This window comes from Elephantulus edwardii, unplaced genomic scaffold (assembly GCF_000299155.1).
Source record: "Elephantulus edwardii isolate Elephantulus edwardi_28Jun2011 unplaced genomic scaffold, EleEdw1.0 scaffold00118, whole genome shotgun sequence".
Taxonomy (NCBI): Eukaryota; Metazoa; Chordata; class Mammalia; order Macroscelidea; family Macroscelididae; genus Elephantulus; species Elephantulus edwardii.
The window spans coordinates 8,445,156-8,468,547 of NW_006399868.1; the positions used below are offsets into that span (position 1 = coordinate 8,445,156).

At 45.7% G+C, this 23,392-nt stretch overlaps 1 protein-coding gene across 1 annotated transcript in view; it reads right to left on the bottom strand.

Annotated features, from left to right (window-relative positions):
* The window catches only part of CD226 (CD226 molecule), a 53,311-nt gene that overhangs the window by 18,078 nt on the left and 11,841 nt on the right, over positions 1-23,392 (bottom strand). Inside the window, exon 2 of the mRNA XM_006892764.1 lies at positions 14,288-14,635. Coding sequence (XP_006892826.1) covers positions 14,288-14,635 — 348 coding nt within the window. The remainder of the gene's footprint in view (positions 1-14,287; positions 14,636-23,392) is intronic.

The following is a 23,392-nucleotide window of genomic DNA, read 5'->3' on the forward strand; positions in this document are numbered from 1 at the left end:
TAAAAATCCCAAAAGAATCCCCAAGATGACTGAAAAACACATTTTTAAAAGTCCGTGAAAAATACATGCCACAGATCTAAAGGACTAAGTGCTTGATAATAAAATCCCTTTTGGCAAAACTGGAAAAGTCAAAGGGCAACTGTGGGATGAAGGTATTGCCTAGAAACAAAGGGGACATTCACCCCATTGAGGATACGAAGCCCGGAGGTACAAACAAGTAGCCAGACTAAAGGAGTATTTGAAAAATACACTGCAAAAGACTCCAAAATAAATGCCAAAAAGTTTTTCCATACATCAGAGGGAGAGAGCAGATGAGAGAAACTTAATAATATTGGGGAAGAGGGTGTACATGGAAAAAATGTTATTTTTTTAAAGAAAGAATGCAAAATTATAAAGAATTATTTGAGTCTATTTTTACAGAGAAAATTATTTTGAGGATTTGCTGGGTAGAAAATTCAGATCAAGATTGACTCCTTTTCAAGGCGGTCTGCTAAATTAACTTTGTCCATTTTACAAAACCCTGTTGCTCAAACACAACAAGTTTGGGGGCCACCAATTTAAAGGTTCTGATGGTTCTAATAACGTCTCAAGTTCTAATAATCTCTTGTGCTCCTCCATGAATGTAACATTATTTTCATTTCCCCCTACCTACCACACTTATTTTATTTTTCAACATTTTTCCATTTGTCTTTACTTTCTTCTTTGTTTTAAATTCTGTATTAATAATAGTATCCACCTCACATGATATTGAAAGTGGGGTGTCAGAACCTTGAAGACTGATGTTTGTAGTCATTGTGTTAGCTCCCATTGGGGACATGGTCTTCAGCTACCTTATCTAGAGATACATGGTCTTGCAGATCATCAACAGCTGTGGGATCAATATAAGAGAATATCTTCTACACTTTGAGAGATGGTGGTGGAGAGATAGTGAAGGCAGTGGTGGGGAGAGAGGAAGAGACTGGGTGGCACTGCTTTGAAGAGACCATCGTAAGGTGTAACTAGAGGAACTCTGGTGATAAAAGCCACAGCTAAAGGTTTTGTTTGCTAGATGTTGTTGTTGTTATGTGCTGTTGAGTCGTTTGCGACTCATAGCGACCCTATGTACAACAGCCCTAAACCCTGCTCTATCCTGTGCCAATCTCACTGCCTCTGACACACCCATCCCGATTACCCCAGTCACTGAATCAGTCCACCTCATAGAGGGTCTTCCCCTCCTGCGCTGTCCCTCTACTCTACCCAGCATGATGTCCCTCTCTAAAGACCTGTCTCTCCTTACAACATGTCCAAAGTATGTCAGACGAAGCCCCAGAATCCTTGCCTCTAAGGAGCAGCCTGGTTTAACCCTCTCTAGGATGAATCTGTTTGTTTTCTTGGCAGTCCATGGTACATTCAATACTCTTCTCCAGCACCACAGCTCAAAGGCGTCAATTCTCCTTCTATCCTCCCTAGTCATTGTCCAACTCTCTGATGCATAACAAGTGATTACAAAAACCATGACCTGTATCAGGCGGACCTTAGTCTCCAGAGAGACACCGTTGCTCTTGAGTACTTTAGAGAGGTCCCTAACAGCAGACTTTCCCATCGCAATACGTTTTTTGTTTGCTAGGTGACTGAAGGAAAATCTGACTTGTAACTACTCTAAGATAAAATATGCTGGATGATTGAGGAAACCAGAGACATCTTATATTTGTGCTGTTGAACCGAACCTAGACTTTCACTGGTTGACCTAGAAGTTGCCTTTCACTAAGTGAGGATTTGTGTCTTACTATTAATCTGGCTTGGGACTGCTGGTCTAAACTTGGACTTGCATTGTGTGCACTGCATTCTTTGCCTCCCTCGCTCTCCAACCTATCTCCCTAATAAACCCCACAACTATGAGTAAAATCTATGAGTTGAAATGAACATCAGCCTAATGATTGGTAGAAAAAGGTTCAGGAGCATGTAGAGTGACATGTCTGACCTTGTAGGTATTTTGGTACCATGGAGATCATTGATAGGAGTAATTGTCCTTCATGAAGCTGGTAGAACTCAGACTCAGCCACCCTCACGTTCCGTCTGCTTCTTTTACAGGGAGTTAAATTAAGTAATCCATGCAAAAATTTTTAATATCTGGTCTACTACTTAATAAATACTTGGTAAATGATCGTTTTAGTGTAAAGAGCTTTGGTGGACTAATTAATATTATAGTGGGCTGCTAGCTGAAATGTTACAAGTTCAAATCTATCAGCTACTGTTGGGGGGGGAAATGTACAATCTGCTACCATGAATATTTACAGCCTCAGAAACATGGTGGAAGATCACGATGAGTTAAAATCTACACAAGAGCAGTGGGTTTGGTTTGGGTTTTAGTATTAGCATTGGAGCCCATTACTATGGTAGTGCAGTGGTTATACACTTGACTACTCTTCAAAAGGTTAGTGGTTCAAACTCATCAACTTTGGAAACACTCTAAGGGATTTCTATTCTGTCCAATAGGGTTGCTGTGAGTAAAAATGGGTTTGACTTCAATGGATTATGGTTATATATCATCTGAAGGAGTCATGGTGACGCAGTGGTTTAGCAGTCAGCTGCTAGTTGAAGGTCAGCAGTTCAAACCTACCAGTGGCTCCATAGTAGCAAAAGCAGGTAATCTACTTCCCTAGAACTGATAGTCATGGAAGCTTATAGGGCAGCCTGTACTATTCTGTAGAGTAGCTATGAGTTAGAATCAACTCCACGGCAATAGGTTCGGTGGAGGGGTTGGTTAATTATTAGTAGAGAAGGTCCAAAAAGTCTTGATGTACATCCATGTGCACCCACCATTACCACATTGTTGTTGTTTTTATGTGGCAGTAAGTCACATGCGGCTTATAGTGACCCTATGTACCACAGCTCTGAACCCCGCTCTATCCTGAGCCAACTTACTGTCTCTGACACACCTACCCTCATTATCCCAGTCCCTGAGTCAATCCATCTCACCAAGGGTCTTTTCTCTCTTGCACTGTCAGTATCTCCATAAATCTCATAAGTCTTCCTAACTATCAGAAAGCTCTACCTGGATGTTGAAAACCAAACGACTACCCTGTGTTATGTCCTTGGTCTACGTCTTTTCAGGGTGTGTGGTCTGCACTGCCCTTCTCTTCTCCTCACAGTGAACAAAATCTGCCTATTCAATTAGAAAGAATTTGTACAAATTGGAAAATTACTGTTATCAGCATCCATTCAATGAAAGGAACCTCAGAGTGTTTAAAAAAGCTCACTGATTTTTCCCTTTGGTTTGACTTTTCTGTTTTTCCTTTGGTTCAGTTATTTTCACTGAAAGCCTAATAGCCAGACTGTGCTAAGGATAAACCTTCAAACACTGTGTCAGCTGAAAGCAATATGCCAATGATTAAAAATGTTACCATCTTATTCATTTTTACGAAAACTTTCTATTTTTAATGAAAAGTAGAATTAAGTCTTAGCTTAAATAAATAACTATTCATTTATTTGAATAAGCAACTATGTTCCTTAAAAGAGAACAAGAGAGAATAATTTATAAATATGAGATCACAAGCTTATGGAACAGAGAAAATACGGCTTGGGAATATACACCAATGACACCGAGCTCTGAAACAACAATTGAATTCTCCATCTGTTTCTCAGATGAAAAACGCCAAATCCCCAGTTGTAATTTGTAAAGAGAATGGTGTAGGATGTTGCAGTGCTAACCCAAAGAGCATGTGACTCTAGAAGTTTGTATCCTTCAGCTGCTTCAAGGGAGGAATGGCCATCCTCCACCTGCTATAATTTACCGACTCGAAAACTCAGTGGAGGGCCGCTGAGACTTTAGCACCGACTCCATGACGATGATTTTGAGTTGGAGCGCTCATCAGCAGAATAGATTGGGCACATGAGCTCATGTTCTTTAACCGTCATGAAAGAAATTATCATAGACTATAAACAAAGGGAAAAAATCTCTGTCATGGACCAAACTCAAGTCCACTGCTCTCCAGTCACTTGGTGGCTCCTTCCACTGGCTTTCTCAGGTGGTCAATCCTCACAGGAGGAGAATGCCGCTGCCTTTCTCCTGAGGCGTGGCTGGTGGATCTGAATCCACGCCTTTCAGTTATCAGCCTGACATGTAAGGCATGACGTCATCAAGACTCCTCTGCGTCAAGTAAAAGGCTGGTGCCCAAAGACCCTCTAAGACTGAGTAGAAATGCCCCACAGTCTTCACAGCTGTGGTGTTCAGGAAGCAGACGGCCTCACCTTTCTCCCAGAGAATCAAACCATTGACTTTTCACTTGGTAATTTTCTGATGAACTACTCTGCCTTCGGGGTTCTGTCAAATTACACATGCAGAGGATTCTGTCTGTCTGTCTCTCTCACTCTCTGTCTGTCTCTCTTTCACACACACACCCACACCCCTTCACTAAGCTATTCTGGAAGGATCAGCCTTGCTAGCATGCAGAAGTTCATGCATCCTGACCATAAGAGGCCTACAACATGTTCTTCAGAGCTCATCTCTGCAATGAGAACAGCGTGCTCTTAAAGTCCGCTGTGGACCCAGGGCCCCAGGGGCCCACACCTCCGTCACTGGCCAGGACCCTCACCCCACTGAAAGCAGAAGATCCAAAACGGAGCTCTTCAGAGAGACTGGTGTGGAGCTGTGCCTCACATCTGCTCACAGGAAGCTGCTTCTAGGGAACAAAGGCCTCTCCCCCCCTGCAGATCATGAAGATGACTTGGGGTGGGGGGGGGAGCACGGGGAATGCAAGTTGGTTAAATAGCTGAAGTCAGGAGAAATGGTCTCACATTGAGATTTATCTCCCCAGGGAGTGTCAGCAGCCCCTGCAGTGGAGTTATTTAATTAAAACTCTTCTGCAGTAAGTAGAAAAGAACATGCCTCTGGGAATCATTTCACTTCCGTCCTTGAAGGGCTGACCAGAGAGTCTGAAGTTCCTAACAGTTTCAAAGTTGTCAATCCGCTGTGTGACACCAACACAAAACAAAACCCAGCACAAACAAAAGCAGAGCTAAGAAACTAAGTCCCTTTGATCAGCACTACATAGACAGACATCAGACTGTCTTAACTAAAAAACAAAAACAGCAGAGGGGCCCCGAACACCCAGCAAGCATGGCCACTGATGTTTCTCCTCTCTTCAATCACTCCTTGCTCACTGTGTTTGTGGTAGTGTTGGCTTCTGTGCTTAACCCCGAACACCAGCGTTTCTCTGTATGAAATGCAAAATACAGATTTGTCCCTTTTCTCTCCTCATCCTGGCCTCTATCAGTGGTGAATTACTTGTACAATCTTTCTCAAGGTCACAGACAACTGCCCATGAACCTGGCAGAGAATTCTGGGGGGAAGCTTCTGAAGGGTAACACTCTATCTCAGGACTGGCAGTCTTAAATGAGAGTGACACCCCAAGATGAGCCAGCAGTGTTGAGAAATGAAGTCCCCAGGTATGCTACGACACGGGTGAATCACAGAAACGCTGGGCCCGCCAGTCACAGAATGACCAGTGCTGTGCAGCGGGATGTGGACATAGAACAGGCACATGTCCAGAGCCCAAAGGGGCTGTGGTGGCCTGGGGTGCCATGAGAGGGCCGCTGGCCAAGCCCACCAGCCACTCAGGAGAAAGGCCGGACAGCTTCCTCCCTGAAAGGTTTACAGAGTTAGAAACCTGAGGGAGGGTCGCTAAGAGCCAAAATCAACTTGATTGGAGTTGGGTCGGGTTACTCTGTGGTGGCACAGTGATTAAGGCACTCAGTCACCACCAGAAGGTCCTCTTCTGGAGGAAAGATGTCACAGTGTGCCGCCACAGCCATGGAGCCAGCTGCCGTTCTCCTCAGAGAACCAATGGTCACTGAGAGTTCAAGTTGACTCAAGGTCAATGAGTTTGTGGGAGTCCCAGGGTGAGACAGGTCAAGCAGAAGTCTTTGCTTAGGGGGCCTGAGTTTCTGTTAGTGATGGTGGGATAACCTGTGAAACAGATAATCCACACCACTGAAGTCTACTTGTGAAGAGTTGAAGGAAATGTGCTCTCGCTATTTCCCCACAAGGAAATACACTTGCACACAAGACAGACCCTTGCACTATGCAGGGGAGAAGCCCACATGCAGACTGATCTCGCCGTCGCGGAGCGTGTCAGGCATGAGTCTCCCCCGGGCTCTAGGCCACACACGCTGCTACCCCACCCTCACACGCAGCAGCACCCCCTCTGCAGCGGAAATGAGGCCCAGGTCTGTGGTTGGCAGCCCCAGAAGCTCCGAGGCAGAGCAGCTGTGGCTGAAAGTGGTGGGAAACACACGGCCTTCCTTGAAGGCTGAAAGCTGAAAAGGGAAAATCCCAGAGCTGAAGAGGATTGAAGAGAGGGCTGCAGACTGCAGAGGGGTGAACAAATCTGTCCTGGTCAGCGTCCACCAGGGAGCTCCTTGGAGGCCGCCTAGTGAGAGCTGGCCTCCTAGGCTTTGGACATAGTACCAGGAGGAACCAGTCCTCGGAAAACGACAAACTGCTTGGGAAAGTGGAGGGTCAGTGAAGGACAGGGGGGCTTTCACTAGTGGGATTGACACGGTGATGAGACCAGTGACTGCCAGTTCAGCAGAGGCCAAGAGCTTCCACCTGCTGTGCCCAGGGCTGCATTCATCAACGCGGAATCCATGACACCAAACAACAACCAGGGCTCTGCACGCGTGAGCACAGTCTCAGGGACACAGAGCAGACTTGTTCTAGCACAAAGCTACAATCTCTCTTCTAGAGTTGGAGCCAAATACGTCCCCTTGCCTCAGTCATCTTGGAAGGAAAAATACCTCCTGCAAAAAAGTAGCATCATCTGTTCATGCTGAGGCCGTGGAGGACGCCATCCTGATAGAATATGTTTTTTAAGAACTTGAAAATAAAGGTCTTCTGAATGTTGCTGTAGGGAATACATAAATACAGAAACTGGCGAATCTGCGTTGTTGCATTGTGGTGTTGGCGAGGGGTGTCGGACGTACCAAGGATTGCCAAAAGCGTGAACAAATCTGTCTTGGAAGAAATGCAACCCAGGTGCTCCTTAGCAGGGCTGGGGAGACGATGTGGCGAGCTCCTCGGGCCTGTTCAGGAGACGCAGGTTCTGGGGACCGACTGGGCAGAGGAAGGGGTTCGAGGCAGAGAGGAGAGCCGTGAAGGGATTGGCTTCCCAGTGTGGCCTCAGCTCCAGGCTGGGACACAGCAGATGGGAGGAGACTGCAGGGTGGGTCAGGTGAGGTGTTGCTGGAGTTCAGACAGCTCGAGGACACTCATCCACAGAACACGTGTTAGGGGTAGTGACGCTCAGTGGCAAAATCCTCTTCTTCCACGTGGGGGGGCCCTGGTCTGAGTCCAGCTGGCACCTGTGCCGCGGGGGGTCACTCGTGGCTGATGCTGGCCAGGTCGCATCCTACAGGGCATTCTGACATCTGGAAGGCTGCTGGGTCACCAGTCAGCGACCATCCTCAGGCTCACACGGTCCAGCCAGCCATGCTCCTGGGGATGGAGACACAGGGCAGCATGCCATCCAGACTCAGGGGCCCAGCACAGCCAGGGCTGACCCACTATGGCTCCCAAGGGCATGAGGTGTAAGGGCTGGGGAGTCTCACAGCACAGGAAGGCAGGAAGACTCGGAGAAAGGCTCAGACACAGAGCCATTGCACCCAGGAAAGCATATCTGCAGTGTGTGCAGCGATTAAACAGTCTCAGCCATCTGATCGCTCAATGCCTGCACTGGGGCATCTTCCAGTTAGCCTTCCGCTTCGCTCTCTGTGGTCTTGACTGGGGTCAGTGTTCTCCAAAAGCCTGAGCATTGAATCCATGCCAAATGCTACTCTGTACCCACTCTTCAAGTTAGAATGGAAAACAAGTCACTAAGTTGACCTGGAGCCACTTCCGGTCCCCTTCCATGTCCCTTGCCTGTTAAGTGTCCTATAAGAAGTGCAGCAGCTGTGACCTGCTGGCCACAGATCCTAATGGACATCACCTGTCTAGATCCAGACTCTTGTTGGTGTTTTGGGATTTTTTCTTTTTTCATTTGGAGTGAGGTTTCTAAGCCCTGCAAAGTCTTCATCACTTGACAATTTCTTCCAGGTACTATTTAACATCACTCCTCTCTTTAAATGGAAATTATAGCAAAGTAACTTTTCTTTTTTATTCATTCATATTTCTCTCTCTCTCTCTCTCTCTCTCTCTCTCTCTCTCTCTCTCTCTTTCTTTCTCTCTCTCTCTCTCACACACACGCGCGCGCGGAAAAGAAAGCATTACGACTTCTGAGCTCACTAGAATGGGCCCTAAGAGAGGGTCTACAGCCTCTTTCTTGAAACATTAGTTTTGAAATAATATTGTTCCATCCAACTTTAGAAAATATCTTAAACTAAGACAGAGCTGCTGTGATGAGTGCACGTGCATGACCACTGGGAGGGAGAAAAAAGAGGCCCCCTTCGCTAGGGCATTTCAGCCTCTTCTGAGATTTCCACCACCAGGTCGTAATCATTGAGAACATTCCTCCATGTTCCCCTTCGTAGCTGTTATTAATTGTACAAGTTAGTGTCATTGCTGCATGTTTGTATCCCTTCCTCTGACACAAGAAACAAAAGCTGGAATGGGAATGTGCCCATGACTTCAGATAGAGTGTAAAATAAAGCAAGTAATGCATCTAACTGAAGAGATTGAGATTGTTCACAGCTTTAGTTTGCTTGGATCCCCACTCAACACTCTTGGCACCAGCAGCCAGGAAATTAAAAGGCTCATTGCCATGGGAACGTCTGCTGTTAGGGACCTCTCCAAAGTACTGAAGAGCAATGGTGTCTCTCTCTCTGGAGACTAAGGTGTGTCTGATACAGGCCATGGTCTTTGCTATCACTTGTTATGCATCAGAGAGTTGGACAATGTCTAAGGAGGATAGAAGGAGAATTGATGCCTTTGGGCTGTGGTGCTGGAGAAGAATATTGAGAGTGCCATGGACTGCTAGGAAAACAAACAGATTCACCCTGGAAAGGGTTAAACCGGGTGGCTCCTTGGAGGCAAGGATTCTGAGGCTCCATCTAACATACTTTGGACATGTTGTAAGGAAGGACCAGTCCTTGGAGAGGGACATCATGCTTGGGAGGGTGGAGGGACGGCGTAGGAGGGGAAGGCTCTCTATGAGGTGGATTAATTCAGTGACTGGGGTAATGGGGATGGGAGTGTCATAGCGCGATTGGCACAGGACAGAGCAGAGTTTAGGGCTGTTGTAAACAGAGTCGCTATGAGTCGCAAGCGACTTGACGGCACATAACAACAACAACAACGCACCTAGCATTGTGTGGGCTTTGGAACATAAGTCAACATGTTCAATTCAAGCTCTCAGTGATAAAACACGATTAATTGCATTGATGAGCTGATCGATACTATATATTGGCCCAGTTTAGGGGTTTTTTTTTGGTAAGCATATTCTTTTAATGAAATTTATCTTCCAACTGAAATTAAACTAGAGCCAAAGCCTTTTTTCTAAATCATCTTCAAACACAATTTCCAATCCTGTCCCGCTTGCCTGCCGTTGACCCATTCCAAGTCTATACTCAAATCTCTCTTTTGAGAAGCTAGCATTAGTCTCCTGGTTGAAAGTACGCTTAATTCCATAACTCACCATATGTTGTCTTAAATTATGCTTTGCTAAATACAACTTTAGTTGATGCTTAAGGAAGACTGAAGGAAAGCTGATACTTTCAAACTAGTGTTGGCAAAGCATATTCTATATGCCGTGGACAGATAAGAACAAATGTTTCTTAGAAGAAGTGACACTAGAGCGCTCCTTAAAAGCAAGGATGGTGAGATTTCATGTCATGAGCTCTGAGCATGTTATCAGCAGGTAGAGTCAATGGAAAAGAGAAACAAGACAGATTGACACAGTGATAGCAACAAGGGGCAGAACACAACAGAGCTGTTGTGAGGATGGCTCAGGATGGGGGGTCAGGATGGGGGGGTCAGGATAGGGGGTCAGGAGGGGGGTCATGTTGAGGATCAGGATAGTTCCCAAAATGGGGATAGGGTCGGGGCTCAGGACGAACAGTGTTTCCTTCTGGTACACACAAGCCCATTATGCACAATAGCACCTAACAACACCACACAACATTTAGCTCCCTAAATATGCTATTTAACATTTGGAGCTAAACGGGATGCTTTCTCATCCTCCAAACCACCAGGTCATTGCCCAGTGTGGTTGTCATTACCCAGCATGTCATAAATTGTCAGTAAAGATATGGCATTTGAATGATGCCCAAATTCCACTCCCCCAAAACACCACACCAGCCAGCTTGGGTGCAGTCCCACTTGTCCAGCTTTTAGTCAACTTCAAGTCTGACATCATCTCAGCATCAGAAAAGAGGACAAAGGAACAGCAGTGTGAATGGTGGTGAAGACTGTGGTCAGGACATGGGTCAGCAAGTCCTTCAGGGTCTCCTTCCAATAAGAGACTCCTGGACAATATTGTGAACCCAGGACCTTCAATACAAGGGAGACTTTCAGATGCCCCAGCAAATCTCAGAGAACACATGAGCACTTCAATCGCTGTGCCAGTGTCATCCAACCAGCCATCAATGATGTGATGTTGTTATTATGTGCATGCAAGTCGCCTATGACTCATAGTGACCCTGTGTACATCATAGTGACCCTGTGTACAACAACCCTAAACCCTACTCTGTTGTTGATTTTTGTAAAGTTGAGCACAACTCACAGAGACCCTATGAACAAAAGGCTTGAAGCCCCTCTACAACTATCAACATTTATCAAAGTTCATAGAGTTTTCAGAGGCAGGTTGTTTAGGAAGTGGATGCCATTCCTGCTTCCTGTTCCAATCTTATTGTCTGTGACCCAACCAGCTCCATTACTCAGGTCACTGAATCAATCCATCTCATCGAGGGTCTTCCTCTCCTGCACTGTTCCTCCACCCTCCCAAGCATGACACTCCTCTCCAAGCACTGGTCCCTCCTTGCAACATGTCCAAAGTATGTCAGATGGAGCTTCAGAATCCTTGCCTTCAAGGAGCAGCCCTGCTTCACCCTCTCCAGGACTACTAATCTGTTTGTTCTCCTAGCAGTCCATGGTATATTCAATACTCCTCTCCAGCACCACAGCACAAAAGCATCCATTCTCCTTCTATCATCCCTAGCCATTGTCCAGCTCTCTGAGGCATAGCAAGTAATTCAATCACATGGAGAGGAAAATTATAATCATGACAGTGGTTGTCATCCGGGGAAGAAGCCCTGATGATGTCACATGTAAACTCTCGACTACTTAAAAAAGAGGTGACAGTTCAAACCCCAGCTTCTCTGTAGGAGAAAGACCTAACTGCTGCTTTCACAGAGATCGAGCCTGGGACACTCGATGGGGGTCCTCCACTAACTTACAGGATCACCATGAGTCAAACTCAATTCAACAGCATCTGTCACCAACAACAATGGATTCTTGGGTGGTCAACCAAAGTTAGCCCACTGCCATTGATCCTGACTCATCGTGACCCTGTCAGACTGAGCAGAACTTCCCGGAAGAGCTTCTGAGGCTGTGCCTCTTTACAGGAGCAGACTGTCTGTCTGTCTTTCTTGGAGCAGCTGATGGGGTCAAAGTACTGACCTTTCAGTTAGTAGCCCCACAATTATTACCAAGGCTGCTTTGTACAGGCTACCAACCACCCACGGATCTGAGTTGACTCAGATAATGAAACACCCTGATGGGCTGTGGCCAGAAGTCTTCATGGAGGGGACCACCCACCTTTCTTCTGTGGAACAGCTGGTAGATAAGAACTGCCCACCTGCTGGGACTTAGCAGCCCACCAAGAAATGTTCTATGCCGAGATACCACCTAGTACAGATTAGGAACCAATAAAACCATGGAAGAGACAGACCAGGTAGCTCTATGTTCAGGCCAAGATAGACTCTGGAGCATGGGAGACTGGCAGTGAGAAAAATCCGTGATGTAGTTAACACAGGACACCCAAGTGTGCAGAGTAACAATCTACAGCATCCTCTGGACACGTTAACTGAAGCACTAAACGTGTCCTCAGCCCCCATGTCAATATTTCCCCCTCATCCTGAGAGTTTCTGACTGTAGAAACTCCTTCCAGTTCTCAAGGCTCAGCCTGTCATCTGCCCCAAGCCTTTCCCCTTCATCCTGCTGGACTCCAACTTGCCTTGTTCCTCAGCCAGTTCAGCTCCTAAGAAAACACAGACTGGGGGCTTTCTGGGGCTGTGGCTTAGCAGCTCAATGACCTTGACCATGCCTGTAACCCCCGAGCCTGTTTACTTATCTGTGTTAGGGACACGTTACTTAGTCCGCAGCCACTCTCCAGTAAGCAGGAGGTAACACTGGGCTGCCACATATGGAGGGAGTCCATTGCCATGGGGATTCAGAAGGCTGCTTACTTCTGAGGAGAGAGGCAGAGGAAAGGCAGCACACTCTCTGATCTCAAAACCGACTACACAGCTGTGGTAGCCAGAACAGCACAGTATTGTCACAGTGACAAGTACATAGACCTCTGGATTAGAGTCCAGAGCCAGAAATTATCCCATCAATCTACGGTCAGTTAATATTTGACAAGGAAACACAACCCATTAAGTGGGGAAACAATAGCCTCTTTAACAAAATGGACTTGCAAAACTGGACATCAGCCTTCAGAAAACTAATACAGAATCTACAACTCACACTACACACAAAAACTAAATCAGCAGATTAGAGATCTAGGCATAAAACAAAAAAACCGTAATGATTATCAGAGAAAAAACAGAAACCAATTTAGATGCCCTATTCTATGACATAAATAGACTGGTGGCCTAGTGGTAAGAAGCTGTGCTACAATCCCAAAAGCACACAGTTCGAATCCCCTAGCTGTTTCACAGGAGACGGAGGGGCCGTCTCCTCTCATGCAAATTACTGTCTCTGAAAATCCCCTGGAAGGTCTGCGATGGCGAGTTGGTTCTACTCAGTGGCATCAACAACAGCAACAGCAGTATTCGCGGGCATGAAGAGCCAAAACCTGCACAACCAGGAGAAGATAAAATCGATGAAAGGGACCTTCTGAAAATCAAACCCCTGTGAGCATCAGAAACTTTTTCCAAAAGGATGTTAAGAAAATACAATAGAAAAAAAAATTGGCAGCAATCTTGCAGACAAGGATTTCATAAAATAATAAAAAGAATGTTGTTGTTGTTGTTGATTGCCGTCGAGTTGAGCACAATTCATAGCAATCTTATGAACAAAAGGCCTGAGCTTTTCTAGAACTATGTTTATTAAAGTTCATAGTTTCCAGAGGCATGTTGTTTAGGAAGTGGATGCCACTCCTGCTTCTAACAATCAATCAATGGATACAGAGCTATAAAATATTTCCTACCATAAGCTGAGAACACTTAATTTATCCATTCGCTAGTCATTTTGTACCAAAATAAGGAATAATAATAATAGTCAATAATAATATCTGCCTTTCTCTGACTACCAAACACCAAGTTCTTCAGATGTTATTTCTAAACTATTCAACAAGGAGATAGATATTTTTATCCCAATTCACTGTACAGCAGCTTGACATTCTGAGGGATTGAACAACCGACATGGGTTATATAGGATGTCATGACTGTGAAACTCAAGTCCCTTTCCAGTCTACTCCACCCACTATTCCATGTGCCAGCACAACTAACACTCAAACCACCGAGCCAAAATCACCATCAGGCACAGCAGAAAACACTCTAGAAGATCCTCAGATTCTTCTCAAAACAACAGTAAAGATTTTCGAAAGTTCTCTCATCTCAGAGATGAGTTAAAAGAAGGAGTGCATGCTGGGATGCTTCACAGGATTCTCCAGTAATGCTACATTCCGTACAGTTAAACGGACTTTGAACGTCCAGAAGCTGAAATCAGAACTGAGTGCCTAGTGGAAGGGACAGGAGATACAGCTGGAACAAAATGTCTAGATGAGAGACACCTGGCTCCTGGACTCCGCGTCACTCCCATCAGTGAGTCCAGGCTCGAGTCCATCAATACAAACCTTTACTAGAGCTTTCTCCTATTCATTCAAATTAGTGAGACAATTTTACTCAAAACGGAAATCATATGAAGAAAAGATGAAATTGACTTGCAATTCTTTAAACAGTAATATCATATAATCTATAACTGTAACTGGAAAATGTCACAAAAATACGATAAATCATTTTGTAGCTTCTACTTGAGATTTTGGCTCAAGGATAGTCAGTCTGGTTTTGGTTGGTTTTGACTGGATTTACTTGAATTGTGTTGATGCAGGTGTTGTGAGTGGGGAAGCAGGGAAATGAGGCTCGCCCTTACCTGTCTGAACCACCTCAAGCATTTTTTCCCAAGATCCAGATGGGAACGTGTGAAGGAGACAGATATAAAGGCCAACATCCACTTCCGTGGCATTGTAAAAAGCAAGGGTCATATCCTTGGGATTCGAGGTTGAATTTAGAAAGTAGATCCTGCCAACATACGACTCTCTGACGATGGTCCCAAACAAAGGTCTGAAAATCACCATGGACTCTCTGTCCGATGTACTACTACTGATCTTGAACCATTCTGCTTGTGTTAAGATGCCTGGTGATGGATATATACACTCTAGACTCATATGATCCTCCAATTTAATAGTCGTATCTGGAGTAGTCGTCGTCCCACCTGGACCTGGAACACACATCACATTAATTCAATTAGACATAAAGAATGAAACACCATATGAACAACTTAAGCTTTCTTTCTAGAACCTAGAAAGACTATCAATTGAAAAAAATAATAAAAGGCTAATAGTTCCCCATCCCAGTCTAAGATTTCCACCCCTAACAGTTGGTATTTGTGACTTTATTTTTTTATGAACAAGTGAGAAATTACCCTATCGACTGTCAACTAAAGAACATACATCTAACAGTACTCTCAAAGTTCAAAAATGTAAAAGACCAATTACAAACAAAGACTTTTTTTTTTTACCTTTGTATACAAGAAGAATAGCAAGAAGGAAAGTTTGATAATCCATCTCTAGAAATCTTTTGGAAGACTGGTCTATGAAACAGATGATTATATATGATGTTACGTGACGCTCTATTTCCTTCCGATTATATCTCAGATGTCTTCTTTGTCTGAAAAGTGTGCACAGGAAGAAGGTTTCAGCTTCAAAGGCAGCTTTGTTCTCAGAGAAGGACAGGCCGATTTGAATTCTCTCTCAGGGAAACAACTCATTTCCATGGTTTTATTTCCTACAAAGATAGGTCTGTGGGCAAACATGCATCACACACACACACATGCCCTGCAGCAAAGACTCAGAAATTAATTCAAATACCTCTCTTGCCATCATAGGACTTACATTCTAGTGAGGAGATAGAAAAGTAAACAAGGACATCAAACTATAATATAGTATAGGTTGTAAATCCCAGGAGGAGAAAAGTCTTCAAGAGAGATGAAGCCCCTTAAGGAGATTGATTTGCACCGTGGGTGCCAAAGTGGGCTGCAACGTAGCAGTAATTGTGAGGATGGTGTAGGTTGGGGCAGTGTTTCTTTGTATACATACGCGCTGGGATTCATTCACTGGGACCTCACAGCAACAGCAGAGGGGTAAGGACTCTGAGGAACAATAAAGCAGGCATGTGAGGACAGAGAACAGGTGTGACGTGGGGCTCCCTTCGGAGAAGCCAAGGAAGTCCTCCCAAGGAAGGTGGTCGAGCAGTGAGCTCCAGGGCAGAGCCCCTGAGGTCTGTGGTTCTGAGGTGGGGAGGAGTCGTGAGGCTGTGCCCAGAGCAGCCAGCCGATGGGGTGGAAATGGCTTTCTTTATCCTCGCTGGCTTCAGCCTGCAGTGGTGATGGCGAAACCAATGAAGACCCTCCAGATACACAAAAGGACGCTAACTCGGCACGCATGCAAGTTCGCCCTCAGTGATTAGTTCGAGTTTTTGATCTTTTTATTTTGAAACAACTACAGACTCTCAGGAAGTTGCAAAGACTTTACAGAGTGGTCTGAGTGACCTCCCCCATTTCTGCCGTGGTCACCTCTTACATAATTTAGTAACCTCTACAGTGACCGGTTTTTCGGGTCCATCTCTGCTCCTTTCCCCATCTAGTAACCTAGCACTTGTCTTCTTACAGAACTGTTAGGAACATATCAAGTTCATCCAAGCCCACTCACTGTGCATTTTCTCCTGTCATACAGTTGGTGAATTGTTGTTAAAAATTGTTAATACCACCAGGGCTCATCTTAAGTTGCAACAGTATCAGACTGTTAGTTGTGCCTCTCTAACCAAAATGGTTTGACCATGAGCTTAGAGTCAGAATAAATCGTGTGGAAATTGGGGGCGAGGGAAGCAGGAAGCACCACTGACTTTGCAGGGCCAACCCTGAGCTTTACGTGTGAGTAGCCTGGGTGGTAAATGATTAAATGCAGGTGTGAGATTTCCAGGTAGACGGTGGGGCAGGTGGACCAATCCAGAGTGATCCGAGAGTTTTCACTAGGGAAATCGAGGGCAATTGGAGTTCCATGCAGATCTGTTTGCAGTGATAGACTCCCTCATTCTAAGAGCAGGTTGTTGATTTTAGACGTGAGAATGATCTGATTTAAATTCTTAGAAAGATGACTGAGTATCACCCATTTCCTTGCCTCATTCCTAAGTGAAGACTGACTCTCCTCCGTCACATCACAGGGATGTTAGGACCTGCGTTAGATCACATGTGCAAGGACCTCTGGCGAAACTTACTGACTTTTTCCTTGACCCGGTCGGTTCCTGCGTCTGACTCTGCACCACCGGCCCTCTGGCTCTCAGGCCTTGAGCCGGCACCTCACTGTATCACCTCGAAAGCTTGGACTCCTCAGGCGTTGAAGCCAGTGACAGGATTTCTGACCTTCAAATCTTGGATCTGTGAGACTAGAGAAACCCCCAGCTTGATGTTTCCTCTGAGGAGTCAGGGCTTGCCAGTCTCACATGATGTGTTTCCTTAAGACAAATCAACACGTCTCTTTCAAAGAGAAGGAGAACTCGGTCTAAGATACACCATTTGATATCCCCCTTCATGCCCGAGGCATCCAAAGGAGACTTAATTAAGAGATGAAGGAATCGTTCTCTGTGTGTCTGAAATCAAGAGAGTATGGGTCACGCTTCATATCAAAGGTGTGGAGAAATGAACGATGGAGGTGAAGTTCAGCTCTTGCTCTCTCCCCAGGACAAGCCCTATTTGTCAACATCTGACCAAAGACAAACAGAGCCTGTACTAGAGCTATTTAGGCTGCATAGACAGCGCTTGTTCATATGATTTATGGACAGATTTTGGCTTAAGTTTGTTTTGGTTTGGTTTTTTTCTTTTTTCTGATAGAGCTGTATAAATGCACTTCATGTTTGAGGCAATCATTAATCAAAATATCCCTGAGTATCTCTGTTACCAAAGGCATCCCACCTAACCATGTGAGTGTGTGTTCATCCCACAAGCCTGCTGCCCCTGACTCCAGGCCCTTGCTCACTGAGAGGTCGCTCTTCCTACACTGTCCACCGTCCCTTAGGCTGACCGTACACCTCTCCAACTCCATTGTCCCAGCTCACATCAGGCACCTCATGTGTGTGATGGCCAGGCACCCCTGCTTTGAGGGCCCCATGGGCACAATGACCAGGTAGCCCTTCTTAAAGAGCCTCAAGTGAGTGGTGGCCAGGCACCCCTGTTCTGAGGACCTCCCACATTTCTTGGGAAAACTACTGACATGCTTGGGAAACTTTGTGAAGAAGAAGAGGACTACAGAAATTAAAGCTGCCCTGAGAATAGTGACCAGGGATGGGAAGATGGCAAGGTGACATGGTTCTTCATCCCTTCTTCCCTCCTTGTCCTGTGCAGGAAAAGGACATCTTCTGCTGGAATGTTCTAGCTGTGAAGAGGCATATGGCTCCAGCAAGACATGCCCAGGATAATAATGCCTAGGTTTCTGCTCCCTGCCTCAAAGAGTCTCCTGAACAGAGTTCTTCCAGTGAGGAACATGGGTTTCTTCAAGACCGTCTGTCTTAGCTATCTTGTGCTGCTGCTGCTACAAAAATCCCACAAGGAGATGGCATTAACTAACAAATTCATTCTCTCACAGTTTAGAAGCTAGAAGTTGAAATTCAGGGTGCCAACTCCAGGGGAAGGTTTTCTTTGTCTGTTGGCTCTGGGGGAAGCCCTTGCCACCAATCTTGTTTTGGGTCTAGGAGGTTCTCAGTGCAGGACCCCAGATCCAGAGGACGCACTCCCCTCCTGGCTCATCTGTGAGCTGTCTCATCTCCGCTGGCTTGTCCAGCCCCTTTAAGATCTTAACAGAGATTGGGGGGGGGGGCGGGGGAAAGGGGCGCAACAATGAATGAATGGAATTCCAAAATCTCTGTAGATGTTCATTGAAATGAAAAATAAAGAAATTAAATTTTTTAAAAAAAGGAGAATGATTCAAGGTACAATGGAATTCTGCCTTATTAGTATAACTTCATCTAAATTTGACTTATTAACATCATCGAGGTATTATAACACATAGAATAATTACATCAGATCACGAAATGGAGAAAGCTATCATTCCAAGAATACGGCTGGATCAAGTGGACATTTATTTGGAGGGGACACAGTTCAATCCATAATATCAGATAACCTAGAACATTGAGAAACCATGGATCTGCCTCAGGGGCTAAATGACGTCTGCAGAACAGGAAAAGCCCACATCTGTTCCGGGAAGAGGTTTCTGTTTGGCCTCAGCAGGGATTCTCTGGCTTTGAGGTTGACTCCATGGGCCAAATCGAGCCTTTGTCTTTTGTAAACAGAGCCTAGCCACACCTGAGTGTTCACAAATCATCCTTAACTGTTTCACCCAATGAAGCTGAGATGCTGTGACCAATAACCTATAATCCATAAAATGTGAAATAGTCTCTGGCCCTTCCATAAGCAGTCTGCCAAGCCCCGTGTATGTAATTCTGCAGATGATGTTTCTTTATATTCAAGTTCACCCTTGCCCAGTCTCTGTTACGGTCAGAAAGTTAAGCCTGATAAACCGGACACTGCTTAAATTAGCTCCCATTTTATTATTCTCAAGAAGCAAACTAGCAGGCCTGTCATGAAGACAATTCTAGGAACACATGAACTGAAACTGCTTAAGCTACAGCCTCTGACTACACTGCCCATCATTAAACGTCCAGGCTCACAGAGCATCAGCCATTGAGCTAATTGCAACGTCCCCAGCAGCACTCTTTGGGGCTTGGGCCTGGTCAGAGGGTTGTGCTGGTAGCCCACCCTTCCACAGGCCATTTAGTTAAAATGTGTGAATTTCTTCTAAGTTGGTTACTGACCTTGAGCTCTGAGGGGGCTGCCGCTTCACCTGTTTCTTGGTTACAGGCTTCCTGTTTGTGTGGGTTTCCTTGTCTCCCCTTCAGTAGTATGCAGGACCTGGGGGGCGGGGGCTCAGAGTTTCTACAGCAGAGCTGCGGAGGGTGAAGGGTCAGAGCAGAGGCGAGCACTGGAGACTCTGGAAGGATTAGCCTGGCTCAGGCAGCACAACTGCTCCTGTGGGCCACTTCTTCTTTTCAGAGGCTCAGATGTGCCTCCCACTCAGAGGTGGTTTCTCTGGTCTCTCATTTTCCCCAAAATCTCTCCACTTGGAAGGATGATTCTCCATCTCTCTTCTAACTCTAAGAGAAAACTGCACACAAACCACTGGAAACCGCTTTCTCTGTCTTTTCTTCCCTGTTTTTAATCTGCCAATCAAAGCACTCTTATTCAGAAGTCTCTGAAGTTCAGGAAGCTTTCTTATCTCTAACTGGATCTAAACGAGTTTTGGTTCCACCTTCTATGTAATTTTCCCCCCTCTTCTCCCATTCTCTCTTAGAAAAAAAGCACTTACATTCTTTTCTGTGAAAAATTGTCTATAACCTCTCCATAACCCCACTAGATTACTGGACTGTGCTACCAAGGCAGAGGGACGAGGTTCGAGTCCCACTGGCTGTTCCACCAGAGAAAGGTGGACAATCTCCTCCCGTGCAATTTACCACCTCTGGAAAACCAACACGGGGTCAGCTGTGGGTTGATTCTGACTCGATGTTACACAACAACAACAACAGTCAGCTCAGGGACACGTCTGTGGAGAGTTGTTTGGTTCACCTAGAGGTCGGCTTCTGTGGTGGTTTGAATTGACTGCGAAAGATGTTTAGTCTTGGAAACCCATTGGAGGGTGATCCGAGCCAGATCTGACCTGATGGTCATCAAAGAGGGAGACGAGAGTCTAGTCCCATACATTCGACTCCAGCGATGACAGCACATGGGTCACATGAGTCATCATCGACTCCATGGGCAGCACATCCACACTTACCAGACAACTGGGTTCCCTGTGTTTAGCCCTTTGCCTGGACTGTGGAAGTGACATGCCGTGAAGGAGGCTGGTAGAGACTAGAGGACCGCACGTGTCTGAGATCTCTCTCTGTCCTGTGAACCAGTGTCTGCTGGGGTGAATTTCACATAGGCCAGAGGCAGCTCTCCAGGATGACTTCCTGACTCGTAGCACCCTTTGACTTCAGTGCTTGCTTCAGTGTCTCCCTGACCACAAAGTCCGCCTTGACTTGTCTGCCTTCCTCCAAGCCTGTTATCTGAAAGTTCTTCCTGGCCGGCCCACACCAGTCACCTTCCAGCCAGTGGAGGCAGGGCTCTGCTGGGACAGGGGCTTTGCACAAAATCCCTTTTGCCTGGATTCCTGCCCACTTTCTACTTTCAAGTTTGAGCTCAGAGATGCTCCCCAAGTCAGAGTTTGAGAATTCCAAGTAGACCCTCTCCAAAATGCTGACCACATCAGATTGGAATTGTGAATTTATCCAATGCACTTCTTACTGTAGCCCGAGAAAAACCTCAGAAACAAACCAAAAACGTGAGCCAGACGCCATGAAGTTGTTGATGAGTCATAGCAACGCTGAAGGGCGGGGCTAACCTTCCCTATGTGACTTCCCGGACTAGAATGAGCGGAAACAAATTGCCAGTACATCTCCTGCACAGCAGCTGGACCACTGGAACTGCTGACCTCTTGGATTATAGCGGCCGGACCATCTGGACTCCTTAGGAAACCCCTAAAGCAGCAGTAAGAGTCACCGGAGATTTTGAGCCAAGAGCCTGAAACGGAGCCCAGGGTGTAGTGATTATCACGGATGCTCCCTGAGGAGCGCGATGCAAGGGATCTCATCCAAAGTCATGTGACGCATTCCACTGAGAACCACAATTCAGATTTCACCCCGTCCAGTGTGGAACTTCTTCATTATGCTCTGAGTAAAAGTTTACAAAACAAAATTTATTTTTTTTATTCCACCATTTATAAATGTTTTATAATATTCATTACAATAGAGGATTAAACCAGGCTGCCCCTTGGAGGCAAGGATTCTGGGGCTTCGTCTGACATACTTTGGACATGTTGTAAGGAGAGACAGGTCTTTAGAGAGGGACATCATGCTGGGTAGAGTGGAGGGACAGCAGGAGGGGAAGACCCTCTATGAGGTGGATTGATTCAGTGACTGGGATAATCGGGATGGGTTTGTCAGGGGCAATGAGATTGGCACAGGATAGACCACGGTTTAGGGCTGTTGTACATAGGGTCGCTATGAGTCGCAAACGACTCTACGGCACATAACAACAACAACAATTCTCATTTCCATTAATCCTACTCTCCTACCCCTTCCTCCCTTCTGGGCTCTATCCTGAGGCAAATGCTGCTCTAACTCTGGTCCATAGGCCTAAGGCGTGAGTGCTCACCTGGTCACCCTAGGGGACTGTGTAATGTTTCTCTAAAAAACGAGCTACAGAGGTTAGTTTTGTTCCTGGCTCAAAAAGTGAGTGACAGCCACAGTCTTGGGAATCCCATGGGTCTCTGTTGGAGAGGACTTTTTTATTATTTTAAGGGTATTTTTCATTTTTGCTTCATCGTTCTACATCCCTGATAACTAAGATTTAGGAGTAAGACATAAGCATCTATTCCCTTCAGGTAATTGCTCCCTTCTACCACTGTACCGTCATTATCCACCCAGTGTACCATCATTATTGTCCAGTGCATTGTTCATTATCCGTCCAGTCCAGTGAACCATCATTATCTGTCCAGTGTATTGTTATTGTCCATCCATTCTTTCTCCGCTCTCCCTTCCCCTGTGTCATCCCATTTATATAGCAGTGTCCTATGCAGTCTTTGCCCTTTGAGAGATTTCACTCAGTGTAATGTCTTCTAGGCTCATAATGTTCTATAGAGTTTTACAAGTTCATTATTTTTTTCAGTGTTGCCTAATATCCCACTGTATGGATGTACCAGTTTCTGCATCCATTCCTTTGATGGGCACTTGACAATCCGGAACAAGATATGCATTACAAAGTCAATTGGGGGCGGGAGAGGCAAGAAAATGTTGTCAATGAATGAAAACCTGTTCCTACTGTAAACTTTCATTTGTTGTTGTTGTCATGTGCCATCGAGTTGCTTGCGACTCATAGTGACACTATGTAGAAGAGCCCTAAACGCCGTTCTATCCTGTGCCAACCTCGCTGTCTCAAACACACATTCCCACCACTCCACTCACAGAATCGATCTATCTCATCGAAGGTCTTCCTCTCCTTCGCTGCCCCTCCACTCTGCCAAACATGATGTCCCTCTCCAAGGACCAGTCCCTCCTTGCAACATGCGCAAAGTCTGTCAGACGAAGCTTCAGAATCCTTGACTCCAAGGAGCATTTCGTCTTCACCTTCTCCAGGACAAGCCTGTTTGTTCTCCTAGCAGTCCATGGTATATTCAACTCTCTTTTCCAGCACCACAGCTCGGAGGCATCAATTCTCTTTCTGTCATCCCTATTCACTGTCCAACTCTCCGATGCATAGCACATAATTGCTGAGACTCTAGCCCGGATCAGGCACACCTTAGTCTCCATCCTGATGTCGTTGCTCTTCAGCACTCTTGAGAGGTCCCTCACAGCTGACTTTCCCGATACAGTTTGTCTCTTGATTTCCTGGCTGCTGTTACCAAGAGTGTTGATTGTGGAACCAAGTAAACTAAAACTGTTATCTATCTCAATCACCTCACCATCCATACTGATGCTGCCAATTGGCCCAGTGGTAAGAATCTTTGTTTTCTTAATGTTGAGCTTCAATCCATATAGGACGCTGCAGTCCTTGACCTTCTGCAGCAAGTGCTTCAGGTCTTCCTCAGTTTCAGCGAGCAGGGTTGTGTCATCTGCATAACGCAGGTTGTTGATGATTCTTCCACCAATCCTGATGCCACATTCCTCCTCCTACAACCCAGCGTCTCGGATGATCTGTTCTGCATACAGATTGAAAAGGTATGGATGCAGAATGGATCCCTGACAGACCCCCTTCTTGATTTTGAACCATGTAGTGTCTCCTTGCTCTGTTCTGATGACTGCCTCTTGATCCACGTATAGGTTTCACATTAGC